This window comes from Botryllus schlosseri, chromosome 10 (assembly GCF_051294905.1).
Source record: "Botryllus schlosseri isolate E-star chromosome 10, Bs_hap1, whole genome shotgun sequence".
Lineage (NCBI taxonomy): Eukaryota > Metazoa > Chordata > Ascidiacea > Stolidobranchia > Styelidae > Botryllus > Botryllus schlosseri.
Window position 1 is genome coordinate 20,087,414 of NC_137245.1, and position 17,193 is coordinate 20,104,606.

The following is a 17,193-nucleotide window of genomic DNA, read 5'->3' on the forward strand; positions in this document are numbered from 1 at the left end:
CTACCTGTCAATTCAACCACCATGGATTTATCTGTTGTTGTTCAAAGAGCAAGGTTTATTTCAACGCATAGCAATAAATAGTACAACTGATTGATAGTCAATTACCGATTATATACAATGATATTGTGACGGCCAGACTATCAAAACAACGCGCGCCGCGTGTGTGAGCCTCGTTTGCAAGATGCGCGACGTTGAGCACGTGTTACATAAACGGCCTTCACACTCGACTGTGTTACCATAGTGTCCTATATGGTGTCGACACAAGCAAATCTCACGGTTCAATGAAATTGAATCACGTCACAATTTCCATTTGGCTACAGGCAATTTGACGGTTATTTTTGACCGGCTTGCCGAGCAATAAATTTGATGAATCGGGTATCAATCGAAAGCTAACTCTGCACTGATTACGAAAATATAAATTTTATTCCACTCATGGCCCTGGAACCCCCACAATCAGCCCCAAGTTATTCATTGTTGAGTAGATTGGCAGTGTGACGCAACAATGCTGTCTGACGAAACGAGAGAGAAACTCAAGAGCAAGGAAGCGGCCGAGCGGCGAGAGTGGGATCAGCTGACGTCGCGGCAATAGCTATGTGCAATTATAGATAACTAACCTGGCTATACTTAGATGGAAGGATCTCTATAAGTTGAAGGATATTGCAGGAAAATTCGTAGGTCCCAAATACATTCTGTGGACCCAGTTCTACCTTTACAAATCAAGGAAAAGCTGGTAATGTGTGCTCGCTTTTAGCGAAGCGCCTATAGAAAGTATCAACAGCGCCACGCATCTCTGGAGCCCTACGCAACAAGCGGGCTAAGGTAATCGATATCATAATAATCTGACATATCCAATGTAGACTACTTAGACGTAGCCTACATATCTCTATCAGCTGAAGGATATTGCGCGAAAATTGGTAGGGACCAAATACATTCTGTGGACCCAGTTCTACCTTTACAAATCAAGGAAAGGCTGGTAATGTGTGCTCGCTTTTAGCGAAGCGCCTATAGAAAGTATCAACAGCACCACGCATCTCTGGAGCCCTACACGCAACAAGCGGGCTAAGGTAATCGATATCATAATAATATGACATATCCAATGTAGACTACTTAGACGTAGCCTACATATCTCTATCAGCTGAAGGATATTGCGCGAAAATTGGTAGGGACCAAATACATTCTGTGGACCCAGTTCTACCCTTACAAATCCAGGAAAGGCTGGTAATGTGTGCTCGCTTTTAGCGAAGCGCCTATAGAAAGTATCAACAGCGCCACGCGTCTCTGGAGCCCTACGCAACTAGCGGGCTAAGGCAATCGATATCATAATAATGTGACATATCCAATGTAGACAATTTAGACGTAGCCTAAATATCTCTATCAGTTGAAGGATAATGCGCGAAAATTGGTAGGGCCCTAATACATTCTGTGGACCCAGTTCTACCCTTAAAAGTCAAGGAAAGGCTGATAAGACGTGCTCGCTTGTACCGAAGCAAATAGAAAAAGTATCAACAGCGCAGCGTTTCTCTGCGACGCGATTGCACATAGCTATTGCCGCGACGTCAGCTGATCCCACTCTCGCTGCTCGGCCGCATCCTTGCTCTTGAGTTTCTCTCTCGTTTCGCCAGACAGCATTGTTGCGTCACACTGCCAATCTACTCGACAATGAATAATTTGGGGCTGATTGTGGGGGTTCCAGGGCCATGAGTGGAATAAAATTTATATTTTCGTAATCAGTGCAGAGTCAGCTTTGGATTGATACTCGATTCATCAAATTTATTGCTCGGCAAGCCGGTCAAAGATAACCGTCAAATTGCCTGTAGCCAAATGGAAATTGTGACGTGATACAATTTCATTGAACCGTGAGATTTGCTTGTGTCGACACCATATAGGACACTATGGTGTTACGGTATGAAGCTCACTCAGGACATTTTAGAAAGGTGATATTGCTGTGAAATCAGTCAGGCGATGATTTCACCCCGAGAGCGTCTATGTATGACGTAGTGGCAAATTCAGTAACAAAATTCTCTTCTAATTTTTCAAAACCTGAAACACTTCTTCTCATAGCGCTTTCAGCTCTCCCAGCTGATCAATCCGAGTAGCTCAGTTGGTTAGGCAGCTGTTTCCTGCTTACTACGATATTTTGGGTATTGGTTCAAGTCCCACTGTTCGGATTTTATGATCTTTTTCGTGAGAGCGGTAAAATTTGGACTCGAGGCCGACCGCGGGAGTAGGGTTAACATGGGTATTTGGCGTCCAGTTTGTTCATTACCGCTATATGCCTTGAAATGCGGTAGGGTTGCATTTAAAACAAATAGTTGTTTAAGCCACTTTGTTTAAAACATGTTTTAAACAGTGTTTAAAACTAATGCCTTCAAAAAAATTGTCTTTTTTTATGTTGTATAATTATGCCATAATTGCTTAAATACTTTCCAAAAAACATGTTGTATTAGCCTACGGACGACTACCGTCCTATATAGCCGAGGTATACGATATGGGATGGTTGAAAACCTGAAAATAGTCGGTTCAACAGCTATAGTATACGTATAGGTATTTTGTCAAAGGAGCTATATTTACCCTATATTTTTAATTATGAAAGTCAATCCATTATGACGTCACAATTGAATATTCGTGGCGTCATGGCTTAGAAAAAACTAACAATAAAAACATGTTTTGAACAAGGGCCTTGTTTTAAACGTTTGTGCTAAATGGATTTTTGTTTTAAATGCAACCCTACAATGCAGCCGTAGGCTACATAAGTAATCAAAATGTGACCCTGAATGGCAAAAAGGTTGGCCACCCCGGGTATGCAATATTATATTACTTTATTGAAATATAGTTTAAGAATTAGCAATATGACGCCACGTGACGTCATTGGTTCGTTTTCACGTTCGCGTTCACTAAGAACCTATCAGAGGTTCGCACCATCCCTAGTTTTCATCGCTTTTGTGAGAAAATTATCATAACAACTTGCCGAATGGCCCCATGTATGAGGGTAGCAAAATATATGCTATAATTTATGTGTCGTCAGTCATTTTGCGTTGTCGCGAAGATTCATCATATGATTATGACTTTACGTACTCTTGGTATGTCTTGAAAACAGCTACTTCTATTTGTACTCGAGCAGAAATTCGTGGCATTACGTCGTGTTATACATTTCCTAACTACGTTAGCCATCTCTGCTGACGACAATCAGAGTATCCGCTCCTAGTAAATTTGAAATGAAGGCGACGCAACTACATTTAATTGCAATGAAAATAAAGCTTTGCGCCACCGAACCATTCTTTCACCTAAACACTTTAATTTCGTTTCTTCCACCGTCCAGTATCACAGAAAATTTGGTGCGCCCTCTGCCGTCGGCAATTTCGAATAAATTCCACGCTTCGGTGCCGAGAGCTCGCTTGCCCATTTTCAGAGTCGCTACGATTGCAGTTGGCAATGATGGGAATCCATTTGGGAAGACTTCTCTACGTGAGAATAAACACCAGCGTTTAGACACCAACCTGCGCTTCATGGTAGCATAACGGGCGCGACATACCTCAATTGTCCTTGAAGACGACTTTTCCCTACAATCCGATAAGTAGGCACTATTCCCGATGATGATGTCATCTTCACACCGCGAGAGTTTGGAACATCAAGAGATGATATCATATCATACCCTGTCGAATGACGATAGTGTATTATAAACTGTAACGATATGTTAATCACTGAAGACCAACCGTTCATTTTCTTTGTGCCGTAATACCAGATAGGACATGCCGCGTCTAAAACGTAGTACATAACAATGTTACGAAATATATTCAGGCATATTGAATAAGGATCCAGGCGGCGGATATTTGGGATGGAGACGTATACATTCTTTTGATATTTTTGAAGTCTGCTATACTATAACTCAATGTCGCGATCGAGAATGAGTTTATGGAGTATGTCGTGAATGGAAACTTGGTTGGTCTGCGCGTGTATCTATTCATCTATTCAGACTTGGAATACAACGAAAGCGACCTGTGTAAGGCAACAGATACCGAGTGTTTGCTTTTCACCATCGGGACAGCAATTCCGATCGATCCGAACTCTATATATAGATATACTAACCAAACTTTACCGAGGACCGATGCTGTTATATGTATAGTGTATACTTATATGTGCAGTGCATGTTCAAAATTTCACCAACGCAATTCTCAGATACAGGCTTGTTTAATGTTAAAACGTGAGATTTCGAAACTCAATTCTGGCTTTGGACATATCACTGATTTAGGTGAGACGTCAGGTCAGCAGTCTAGGTATCATTAGGTCTAGAGCAGGGATTTCAGACAATGATGAACCAAATCCGTCCACGGCTCAGTCTATGCTCCACAACGGATATCCATAGGGACAGCTCGTCGCAATTTATAGTAATCTTGGTGTTTCGACATCTATAGTAATTTTGGAACAGGTTGATATTCTTATTATGTTACTTGGCTGCCGACAAATAGCACGGCCCACTTTTGCTCTATAGGAGGGGTGGCCAACCTTTTTGGCCAAAGGGCCACATGATATTTACGAACCATTGCGCGGGCCACTTGAATATTGATGACCTCTTTTTTAGTCATCCGAGAGGAGCGAACCGAAATAGATAATAGATAATAGAGGGGGCTCTAATACTAAATGCAAGAAATCGAGTGACAAGAAATCACGAGAAGTGCTATGAAATATTTCTAGTCAAATAAATCTGTTACCGAAATATTCTACTTTATGGGCATATACGAAGATCTGCAATAAATGTGGCTGGCCCCTGGTTGCGCTAAATGTGGCAAGCCCCTGGTTACGCCAATGGGTCGTAACTGGTGTTTTAGTCATCATCAAATTTAGCGGTCAGGCTAATCAAATTTTTGTTGGCTTTGAAATTTTACAGGATGTTATAACTAATTTCGAGGATTACCTCGCGGGCCACATACAACCTTCTCGCGGGCCACATTTGGCCCGCAGGCCACGGGTTGACCGCCCCTGCTCTACAGCAGTGCTTTTCAGCCTTGTTGAGCGCCATCCGCATTTCTTTTGCAAAAAAACTTTCATCCGCACAAACCAACCGAAAATTGTTGTACAAAAAGGACGCGCATGGGATTTCAAATTGGGGTGAATGATTTTCCTCTACGCATCACGTTTGGACTACTGTCTGCTCAGATTTCAAGGACGAGACTATCTGGTGCCGACTGCCGAGCATTTCGAAAACCGAGCATGTCAATATCGAAAGTTTTGACCAACCAGCGACGGTCATTTTTCGCCAAGGTATTGTCGTCGCTGATGTTATTGTCACCGCATCTTCCCAGCGGTATGTTGGTCAAAATGTTACGTTTTTATGCGTTCCGATGCATCAAAGTTTGGCCTCGAAATGAATTTGTCTCATGAGCCCTACCCTTTTGTTGCACACCCCTATACACTAAAGCAGGGGTTCTCAACTTCTCTCGTATAACGGGCCGCATTTTCACACTAAAAGACGCCGCGGGCCGCAGAACTTTATCACCATATATTTGTGAACCACTATTAAATTTAGGCTACTGTAGCCTATTTACCAGTATTATACGGGAATTTAGTACATTTTTATGCATTCTAAAGCATTAATGGAGAGCGTTCGTAAGTTTGCAGTTGCTTTTTTTTTGTGAGGATATCTATCTTCAAGTGGCGCAAGTAGGCTAAATCCCTTCATGGAGCGTACATTCTATTCGTTGCCATGTTGGTATATGTACCCTTCAAACCCTTCCACCAGAGAACCGAACTCGCTGTTTCAATGCCTGAGAGAGCAAGTATAAAATTACGGTGATATTTTCGTTGCAGAGGTCATTATCACTTCGAGCTCTCATTGCTATAAGAAGTCGATGTTCGGGGACATTTCTGAGCAAACCAATCAACTCTTCTCCTTTCCTTCCATGACTGGAGCCTTACACCAATAGTTACAGAAGTCAGCTTTGTCAAATTTATGTTTTTCACTGGCCCCCTTCCCACGTTTGGCCCGTCAGCATTTCCTCTGGAAATATGTCCACTCTTATAAAACGCACCTGGATAATTAGCTATGCAATGCAAGTGCAGTGTGCACTGTGTGCAGTCGATGGATTCGTCCAATGCTAGGCTAAAGTAGTCTATGCGTGGCAACGTGTTTCAAAACATGCGATAAAAGATCGACTGAGATAGCTGTTACTCTTCTGGTGACTGCTGAGTGTTGAATCAGACAACTGCGGTAGCCTCGAAATTTGTCAGGTGATGTTGAACTTGCTGCTAAGTTCCGGACAGGGTTGCCAGATTGGATCTTTTGTGGCCGAATTCCGCAAATTTGGCCCTTTTTAGAGGCAGTTGGCCCCCCAAAATTAATTTGGCCCCTTGACCCTCTATTTTCAATATTTGGCCCTTTTTGGAAGCAGTTGAGACATACCATCAAACTAGCTATTCAAATAAATGTATCTCGCAAATTGAGCTGACAATGTCAAAGATTCAGTGGAAACACATTAGAAGATGAAGATTTGGATTTGTTTTTGTAGAATGTAGACTGTGTTGAAATTGTAAACACAGATTTGGGAACAGGTCGACGAAAAAGCATCGAACATGGCTTGAGGTTAAGTAGCAGAAATAGTACTTATTGATTGTAGAAAGTTCAAAGAAAAAAAAACTTCAACATAACCGGAGAGTTTTTCGCGAAAAACCTGAAACTTAAGTATATAAGTTGGATAAGTTTCAACTGTAAAGAAACTATTCTCTCAATTTTAAATTAAAATTCATAAAATTTAATTACTCTCATATTATTGCACAAAATATTTTCTTTTACGATTTTATATTCAGTTGGAAACGGCTTGAAATATTAGCAGTTATTGTGGTTGGATCCAGTACGTAGTTGTAGGTCGTTGATTTATGGTGTCCTAATATAAGACTGGAAATCCAGGTGATTGACAAAAGCACTGTGGGTAATTTGTCAACGTAATTAACGTTATTGAACAATTTGGCCCTTTTTGGCCCCTTTTCCAGCGCTGTTTGGCCCTTTTTCTCGAAAGATGTCTGGCAACCCTGCTTCCGGAAACAGCGAATATTCGCACAGTACGTTAAATTTTTATTGAAGTCACACATTCTCTAGCAGACTCTTCGGTTTATCGATATTCCAAGCAATTTTGAACAATGCGTCTGTCACGTCGTCGGCAATTTTAAAAATGCCTTGAAATATGGATTGCTGGGCTTGAAACCAAGCTAGCAACGTTTTCTCTAAGATCAGGCGATATGTATAACTCCAGATAAAACTACCGTGCTATCATTTGAAGCTTCTAGGCTCGTTACAACAACCGTTCTTCGACAAATGTGACACATCGGTCTTCCATAACGATACCGTACCAGTAGTAGTTACATTCATATTGAAAGATGTCGCGGGCCACAAAAGAATCGTCTGCGGGCCGCATGCGGCCCGCGGGCCGCGGGTTGAGAACCCCTGCACTAAAGCATACCGACGGTCTTCGATGGCGTTCTGCAGTGAAAACCAGTCGGACAAATTTTATTATAAGTAAAAAACAAGTTGCGTAATACAAAGGTCGGCACATTTTCATGATCAAGCCATATTTCCTGTGTGTCTCGCTTATTGGCTGTAGTATCTAGCACAATGACCTTGGACATGCAAAAACTATTCACAGATATTTTTTGCGAGAAATTCAACAAATATAACATGCATATTAACATATCGCTCTGGTATTGCTTTGTCCCAAAATTATACCTTTTTCGACCCATACTTTAAGGAAAGGGGGAATAATTAGCGATACAGTAACTTGCAAATGTGAAACTTCATTGATGAAATTTACTACTATCTTCGTCTCCCGTGCTAATCAAACCGCTATTACGAAAATATGATGACTGTTCAGATAAAGTAAACAGAAAGTCAATTTTTCGTCATTTTTCCCCGCGTGTCGCAGGCTCAGACGGGCTGATCCACTATATGCCTGCCACTACACCCGTTTTCGAACCAGACCTTTGATTACGGAATAATTATAGGGCAAAATATTATTTCACTACGGCTGGTGCGAGACAACGTTATTGTAAAAGCTATACGATTAGTGGTGCGTCGTAAGTCCAACAAGATTTTACAATCGAGTCGCAACGACAAAAGTTAGGGAGCCATTGCACTTGAATTTCCCGTAAGTTTTTTTTATATTATTCCACGACAGAAAATTAACAATTATTTACTATTTTCATCCGCACTAATCGGCCCCACGCTTGTCATCCGCACTGCACATTTTCTCATCCGCATAAGTGCGTACCATCCCACAGGATGAAAAGCATCGCGCAACAGGATTTTGTAAGACATCGCTCATACGGATTCGATAGCGACGACGGGCCTATATACTTAAAAAGGTGTTCTGGAGTACTGGATCGGGGGCGAATCAGCAATCAATTGATTTTACAGCAGCGTGATATCGTGTAATAGATTCCTTTAATTCGGACCCGTATAGTAAAAGCTAAATTTTGTTCCGAAGTAACTTATACCAGAAGGTAATTACCGACCGTATGAGAGATTCGCGCCACTACCACTTTTTACATTACTACTACTACTACTACTACTACTACTACTACTACTACTACTACTACTACTACTAATAATAACAATAATAACAGCAACAGTGAAACGTACCACCACGCTACTCGCCACCACCGCATCAACTAAAATCGCAGCATAGAAATAGGCCACTCTGTACCTACTAACGTTATCCAGTCCCATTGATTAGTGGTAGCCGGTTTAGTGTATTTTAACTGTAATCCATCGGCCGAACATTGCATGTTAACGACTTAAATGTTCGCCAAGGCGTTGCTGGAATAGAGCCTTACTAATCTCCAATAACTATATTTAGCCGTGATAATACCGCTTCCAACTGCGGGCAATTGCGGGTTCGTTTGACTGGTCCATCCCGCGAACAATCAAAATGTCTGAATCTAGCATACGACTCAAATTGAGTTTGACATACCTGGTCTATTGGGTATTGCGGCTTGTACGTTTTGCCAAGTGATAATATGAACTCAAGGAGAAGTAATACTTAACTGAAAGTACATATAGACTTATGTGTAATATTAGACGTGGATTGAGCTATTAGGTCAGGCTACATGCTGTTACATGTTTATGCGCATACCTTGGCACATAGTGTCTATGACAAGACCGCTCACTGTCGGAAGCTCATCGTAACTTTTCAGCGGCAGCATATCCGACAGGATTTCAGATGAATCAATTTCGACTGTTCCCACGGCAATGGAAAGTAATTGCGCGCCAGACTCCGCAACCTATTTGGAACACCAACCGCATCAATTTCGTCTTATGTCGATGTTCTCAATCGAAAAAATAGGATTTACCAGGTTACCATCCATATCAGGAGCAACCGATGCGTCCATAATCGCGATCACATGTTTAGGAACGTTGGTCCGCGACGCTCCGTAGGATGCAATGTCACCAATCAGACCTATTACGTTTGTCGCGTCGATTAATGTTTCTTCCATATTCAAGAGTGCGATCCCTGCAGATGCGTTGGCCCCCGAAAAACACTTCAAATATCAAAGATAATTGTCGATCGTGATGCAAACATATATCTACAAGAGATGAAGCTACCTTTTCGCCGTAAGCTCTTCCGTCGGCTATCACCTGAACTATGCACAAAGTACTGTGACCATTTTCCAGCTTCAAGCTCTTGCTGACCTCGGCAACTAAATGGATAGCTTGATTGAAGTTGTATTCATCGGAGCCCACCGTGTTGTCGATAATAAATTCCACATTTAATCGCCGCTTGCAAACTGAAAATGGTTCGATTGCTGTGAGCGATTATGGCGTTTGAACTGAGCCCTGTTACAAACCGTAGGGTGGCGCGCGCGGTAGAGTGTGAATGTATCTTGTAATAGAAGGCTCGACTTTGGGTAATTGCGGAGTGTTAGGTATCGTGTAGAAGTAGTCTGCGTCGGATACAATCTGCATTATTAGAAAAAGTATAAATTAAATTTATTTGCGTGATGCTACATATAGCCAAGGTTGCCCTCGCGTCCTTATTAATAACATATGTCCTTATTTTAAGAAAACTATGTTGTTGCTGTTTATTCAACAAAAATTTGGCGCTTATCGCCAGACGGCCTTTTGCACCACGGCCATTAAACACAGTACACAAAGAAAGGAGGTAACACGAAATAACGATCAATAGCAAAATGGAGTAGATATGCTGTTTATATTTATAAGTTGTGTCGTTGACTGGAGTCCTTAGTTTGTATTAATTCCAGTGCTAACCAAAGGTCAAAATAATTAAACGGACGATACGAAGCCGTGATAAGGATGGAGCGAAAGCGGTGACCCTTATGTAGTCATCAGTTTACAATTCTACAAATACAGGGTTTTGGAACTATTTCGTAACCGTCCCTATAGTTTCTGATCCGTATCAATCGCAAGGGCTGGGTACAATGATTCGAGTACTCGAATCTGAATCGAGTATTAATTCCAATGATTCGAGTCGATTAGTAAAAGACGATTTTTTTTGAATATTGAAATTATACGCTTCTCACCACTGAAAGTTAATTTATCAACGAGATTTATAGTTTCGATATCGATACAAATTTTCACTGTTGAAGCCACAGAACCTTGATGGCGGTATCGCAGCATCGAAACATAATATGGTACAAAGCTATACGAAAGTTACTGGACATAGCACATTTCCGAAGTCATGATCATCCCACAACATTGTCACCAAGTGGAATGAAGTCGGTATGGTCGAAAATATACCCAAGTATCTTTTGTGATATGGATAACTGGCATTATATTCTTTGTGGTGCCATAAACGGTATATATATTTGAATTTAGACTTATTACATTCTGTTATGGCGTCATAATGAGTGATACTCGATTACTCGACTCGAAGCATATTACGTGATTCACAATCGAATCACGATTTTGCCCAGCCCTAATCGCAACCCTGCATATAGCGGTGAATTTACAAACGTATATTACATCACAGTGTTGCGACCGAAAATCTGAGGGATAAAGATCGCCATTTGCTTAATTCTGGCTGCGCCCCTGCACGCCTCATACAGGGTCCGTGTGGGAAATCATCATCCGACCGCACGGCATATACCTATCATAATTAGGTAAATGTATTTACGGAGGCAGAAAACTCTGTACCAAGGGAAGGCGAGTAGCGTAGTGGTACGTTCCGCTATTGTAACACCAATGGACTGCTGATTCATATAGGCTTCTCATCCGATTCGCGTAAGCGGTATCCTTCTCAAGCCGAGATAACCGGGTTCAGGAAAAATACAATGGTGTACCATCGGCCTCATGTACAACGTTCATAAACGTCGAAACTCCATGAATGCAGCAACAGCATCAATAAAAAGAGTTCGGTAGGACGTACGGGATTGGGGGTGCGGGTAACCAGATCAGCAGTGATTGTTATTAGAGATGATTGATTGTGGGCGAGTTTTTGTTGCACTAAAATCGTGAGAAGGTTGCACTTAATTTTAGCAAAAGATGCAGTAAAAGGTTGCATATATAATTCTTTCGAATTATTAGGGTGTGAGATACTCGATAGGCTCCGTTGTATAACCCAACAGCTTAAGATTTGTGCAGGATATCCGTTGTTTCGTTTCTTTCCTCGCTATACAATCGATCATGCTTACACTTCTATGTTCTTTAGGTTTCAAACCTACATGACAGCATTTCGATGTCAGCTCCCGCAGAGTTATCAAATTCGGTACTTCCCCATTTCACGGGGAATCTTACCCGTTCAAGAAAGGTGAGACTCGAAGCCATTCCTACGCTGATTCCAAATATTTTCGTCCCCATTTCAGTCAAGTCGACCGCTTTGTCGACAGCAGAGTCTGTGACAGGATTTGACACAATGGTCACCAGTATCTAAGAACGCAAAATAAGTACATGGCAATTACGCAAAGCTACAATTAATACTGATCTGATTCAGGAACGTTCAACGTTGGTTGGTTTCCCCTTTTGAACAAGGCTTGCCGGTATATTCGTGATTTGGAAATCTATCCAAGTCACGTTCGCTAAACAATTTCAAGCTTCTGATATGATAAGCATTTATATCAAAACATAAAGTTATCATGCATTCGTGACTTTCGAGGGGTTACCGTATCTACACGCCGTGTATGTGTTCCCAATTAACTCATATCGCAGACGCGTCGTCTGACTGCGTAGATATCATCGTAACCTTGTAAACATTGTTGGAATCGGAACTGACCAAGATGTTATACACAAGTTGTACAATGTACATATCCTTCAATCGTCCAACTACTTATCGCATACCTCATACCTCGTTCATGGAGTGGGCCTTGTGTATGGTTGGATAAGTTTTAATTGTGGACTGACACGGATGTAATTAAATTCCCTTCATCTGAGCTCAAGTTTTATATATAGCCTACAGTTATGAAATGGATTCGTCTAAAAATCACATTGAATAATTTTATAAATTTCAAGTCGCATCAGATCAGAAACCATTCAGAAGAATGGTAATTCAGAATTCCCACATCCTCATCCATTCTCAACTGTGGTATGCAACCTCATAATCGACAGTCTTATTAACCTCAGTCGGCTTTGTACCGCGATATCGATGCAAAATTAATGCTTCGGGGTTATCGTCACCCCATATATATGTGAAGAATATACATGACCCTGCTTAACGCATGGAAACTCGTAGCACGTAGCATAAATTTAGTATTCGACCTTTATGGTTAGTTCATGCTGAAAGTGAATTGCGTTAGCCCGAACGAAAATGCGAGGTGCACAAAACATCATTTGCATTTGCCGGGAATTTTTCCTATTCCACTCTTATACCTTCTTCGTGTTATTTCTATCCAGATCCCGCTGAAACATATCCTGAACGTGGGAAAGCGCCGAACCGAGATTAACCCGTGATCTGAATTCGTCTGATTCAAATCGTCTGTCGATCAACGATTGCCGAAGTCGCGTTAAATTTCTTGTGAATTCTTGAACCGTCCTACCATGGTTAAAACAATATTTTATGCGGAAGATACCAAATTTCCAGGAAATGATACCTTGGTTCCATCGCAAATTTTACTACTGCAACTCGGGAATTGTAGTTTTCCGTAGCCTTTGTGGCTATCTTCATAATGAAATTATATAATGCTGTGTAGAATCGGGCCGTAAGTAACATATCCGAATCTTCGTACAGGATTATCATATCCATCGCGTCGAAATGTGCATCTGTTCGCATAAGAAGAGAACAAAATCATGCTACAGCTCAATTATGATCTCGAATAGTATATTGTTGTATATGGGATCAGTGGTGTTTAGTTGCTGTGCTTTTGTGCACCAGACCCGTTCGAACTTGCCCATCTGCTAAATTAGATTAGTCAGGACACTAATACGAATTCAATAACAATCTGAATATAGTATGGACTCATTCATAGAGCTCATACTGACATGGTTCCGCCTGGATACATTTTCCAAATAATTATGTAAATCGGCTCAATACGCTATTACCGGAAGAATCTAACAGCGGAGCGAACCGATCTTTCCAGAGGAACAGCAAATCACTCCGTGCCGGATGTTCTTGTTTCAAAATGATCTCGGCGATAAATATTGTTTGGAACATTCCTTTTGACACTCGCTTATAGCAAGGGTAAGTAGAGTGCGGTTCAGTCCCATTAAAGCGAATGTTATTGGCATCACACTCGTGTTAAGATCAACTAGTTGTATACTTGTATTTTGAAGATCTTTACTGACTGAGACGTTTGACAGTTTGAAACGCCTTTGTTTTAATCGTGTGATTTTATGCCTGGAATAGCAGGGTTGATACTAGCTGGAATCGATAGACTCGAGAGAGATTTTTTCAAACACTGATAAATAGGAGATACGGAGCGCTGAAGACTACCAATTATATCCGCATGGATTTGAGGAAGTTATATCGGAGATTTAATCATGCATCACTATGCTGCTAATCCGGTAGAATATATGCGTTTTCTTTGAATGGGTGTGTCACACGCAGGTAAGATACACTGCACGTTTCCATACGAATCGTATATAAAGTACCTGGCACGCTGTCAGTCGCAGTTTTGCATATTTGGCCCCCAACAACGTCTTTCAGTCCGCTTATTTCGTGATAGTTTTCCGCTTGGAAGACATGAGCATCTTTTGGTTCTGATGCAATCTCTCGAAGCTCGCCCGCATCCGCATCCGCTACGCCGACCTTGAGCAATCAGTTACATGTGCGGGAGTGACACGAATTCACTTATTTGATGAATGCATACCGCTAGAGTGGTCAAGTCCGTTCGCGCGTGCGCTTGAACCGCTGCTTGTGTGACATTATCACGTGACTTCCCGTCAGTCAATACCACCAACATCTAACGAAAATTCCTTGAAGTACTAGTAGTAAAACTTGAGTGCAAAGTCACCTTTGGAACGTTACTCCTAGCGCCTGCGGACGGGTTGAGGCTGCTCGACAGGCTGTAAAGCATGGCGGCTCCAGTACGCGTCAGTCCTGTCTTCTGGTCAATCTGATTGACCGCCTGTATCACTGGCGGCTTGGCCTCGAAGTCGTTCAAATGAAACTCTGTCTCCGGGCTGCCACTGTATTGGTCAGTGCCTGCGATCATTTGTAATCGCGAATCATTATCATTGAATAGGAATCTTTTCAGTCATCGCTTGCGATCGTACCTACTCTGGTGGTGTATTGACCGACATCGAATTTGCTGATTAGAGACTCGATCCAGTCCTTTGCCAAAGAGAAGTCGTCGTCTCGAATGCTTGACGAGCCGTCGAAAAGAAATTGTAAATCCAACTCCACGACATCGCAATCTGGAAGTGTTTTCAGGTAGAGCTCAACGTATCAGACACCATAATCATAATCAATAGTCATAATCTATCATTTATTAGTAGGGCTGGGCACAATGATTCGAGTACTCGAATCTGAATCGAGTATTAATTTCAATGATTCGAGTCGAGTAGTAAAAGACGATTTTTTCGAGTACTGAAATTATACGCTTCTCACCCCCGAAAGTTAATTTATCAACGAGAATTATAGTTTCGATACTAATTTTCACCGTTGAAGCCTTGAAACCTTGCTTAGCGGTATCGCAGCATATGAAACATATAGTACAAAGCTACGAAGGGTACTGGACGTGGCACATTTCCGAAGTCATGATGATCCCTCAACATTGTCACTAAGTGGAATGAAATCGGTATGGTCGAAAAAATACCAAAGTTTCTTTTATGGGATGGATAACAGGCATTATATTCTTTGTGGTGGCATAAACGGTACATATTTGAACATTAACGTATTGCACTATGTTATGACGTCATAATGAGTGATACTCGATTACTCGACTCGACTCGAAGCATATTGCGTGATTCAGAATTGAATCACTCAGGTACTCGATTTTGCCCAGCCCTATTTATTAGTCACACCAGCGAATATCCGGTACGGACCAGGATGACGACGAGGGGCCGCAAGGCCTTAGTACACAGTCGCCCCCTGTAGGAGTACACACATTCCAATCAATGCCGCAAAACAAAAGAAAATGAATATACAAAACTACAAGAAATGCAGAGAAAAAAAATTCAACATGGATACAACGAGCTATATACCTCACAGTTTCGAGACTGCAGTGCAGGACTGAGTCTATAGTGCAGATTTCACAGTAATTAACAACACAAGACAGTAATTGCAATATTAGCATTTAATCAATATACTTGTGTAATATATATTTCCGATCACGTTTTTTAAATAGATGATCGGGTCAATCTCTGTGGTCTACCGATAGAGAGTTCCAGGTAGCGGCACCAATGTAATAGAGACTTTTCTGGGAGGACGATTTAGATACAAGCGGAAGTAACAACCCATTTGATGCGGCAGAGCGAGTAAAGTGCGAATGTACCGAGGCAAAAGTAGTGAAATGTTTGTCAAAGAATGTTCTATTATGATGGAAGATATTGAGCATCATTTTTGCCGTTTCGTATTTTATGACGTCTGTCACTCTCAGAATACCAAGTTTTTTTGTGTTCTGGCAGCAATCTAGAAGCAATGCACCCTGGTAGATAATATCACGCTAGTTCGAACGTATATTTACAGCGAAAATAACTACAGGAAGGTGGGCACAATGGGTAAAAAAATACATTTTTAGCCATAAATATATTTCGAACTCAGAAATACCAATGAACTTTAGCAAAACGATGGATGGATATAGAACGCATGTTTCCTAATAAAAACGATGATTTGAAAATACGAAGAAATAACCAAAGTATAGCCGTTTGAAAAACGTAGCCTACCTTTTTTTTTACCCCATTGTGCCCTGCGATAGGGGAAATGGGATAGTACTAAAAATTAATCACCGCATCAGTTAGCAAGAAACTGAGAATGGTTGAAGTATAAGATGGACCAGCAAGTGTCCAGGACCAGTTACAGTTTACATCCCTAAGCTTGGAATCGTAATGAAACTTGCATGGAGATCGCTGCCGGGACTTGCGGCGTCCCGTGATTATTAACGTCCTCTATTTATTGTATGACACTGTTAGGGAGTGTAGGTGACGATCATGCTTCTACGCACTCTTCTGTTGATATTTATATATTTTGTAAAATCTGCATTTGGATATCATTGTACCATTGTGCCCCAGCCATTTTTCAGAGCAAAACCCCCCAAAAAACTGCAAAATCGCAAATTTTGCGCCTAAATAGCATACGGGCGACTTTTAACTGTTCTGACTAAGCTGTGTACCTATTCCAAGCACATCCGACGAGATATACCATCCTAAAACACGATCGAAAGGTAGCGATGTAAATTTACGCTGGTTAGCAAAATTATGAAATTCGTGATTTTCTCACAGAGACAACGACGCTGGCGAAATCAAACCACATTGAGATTACGGCATATATGACACTACTAAATCATCGAACGATGTGTATTCTTCATGCTGGATTTTAAAAATATTCACGATGTATCATTGTGACCCTATATCCGTTGTGCCCCACCTTCCCCTACATCTTCAACTCATGTATACAACTTACCTATACATCGCGCATGTAATTCTTTTGAGTTTGGGATATCATTAGAGACAAATTTAAATATTGTTATCTTTCTAACAGTGGCAACGCAATAATGTATAGTGACCTGTGGTGCAGACGCGCAGTGTCGTAACTTTGATTTGCAACGTAGAATAATTCATATTCATTATATATCGCAGTTACTGTAACTAAACCGTTGTGA

The 17,193-nt window shown here is 41.3% G+C and overlaps 1 protein-coding gene across 1 annotated transcript in view; it reads right to left on the reverse strand.

Annotated features, from left to right (window-relative positions):
- The window catches only part of LOC145449155 (collagen alpha-5(VI) chain-like), a 40,400-nt gene that overhangs the window by 10,069 nt on the left and 13,138 nt on the right, over positions 1–17,193 (reverse strand). Inside the window, exons 11-24 of the mRNA XM_080327621.1 lie at positions 14,648–14,788; positions 14,386–14,576; positions 14,242–14,334; positions 14,024–14,180; positions 13,027–13,195; positions 12,806–12,968; positions 11,738–11,869; positions 9,832–9,943; positions 9,590–9,771; positions 9,337–9,525; positions 9,120–9,267; positions 3,714–3,758; positions 3,533–3,653; positions 3,285–3,461 (exon numbers count right to left, since the gene is read on the reverse strand). Coding sequence (XP_080183747.1) covers positions 3,285–3,461; positions 3,533–3,653; positions 3,714–3,758; positions 9,120–9,267; positions 9,337–9,525; positions 9,590–9,771; positions 9,832–9,943; positions 11,738–11,869; positions 12,806–12,968; positions 13,027–13,195; positions 14,024–14,180; positions 14,242–14,334; positions 14,386–14,576; positions 14,648–14,788 — 2,020 coding nt within the window. The remainder of the gene's footprint in view (positions 1–3,284; positions 3,462–3,532; positions 3,654–3,713; positions 3,759–9,119; positions 9,268–9,336; positions 9,526–9,589; positions 9,772–9,831; positions 9,944–11,737; positions 11,870–12,805; positions 12,969–13,026; positions 13,196–14,023; positions 14,181–14,241; positions 14,335–14,385; positions 14,577–14,647; positions 14,789–17,193) is intronic.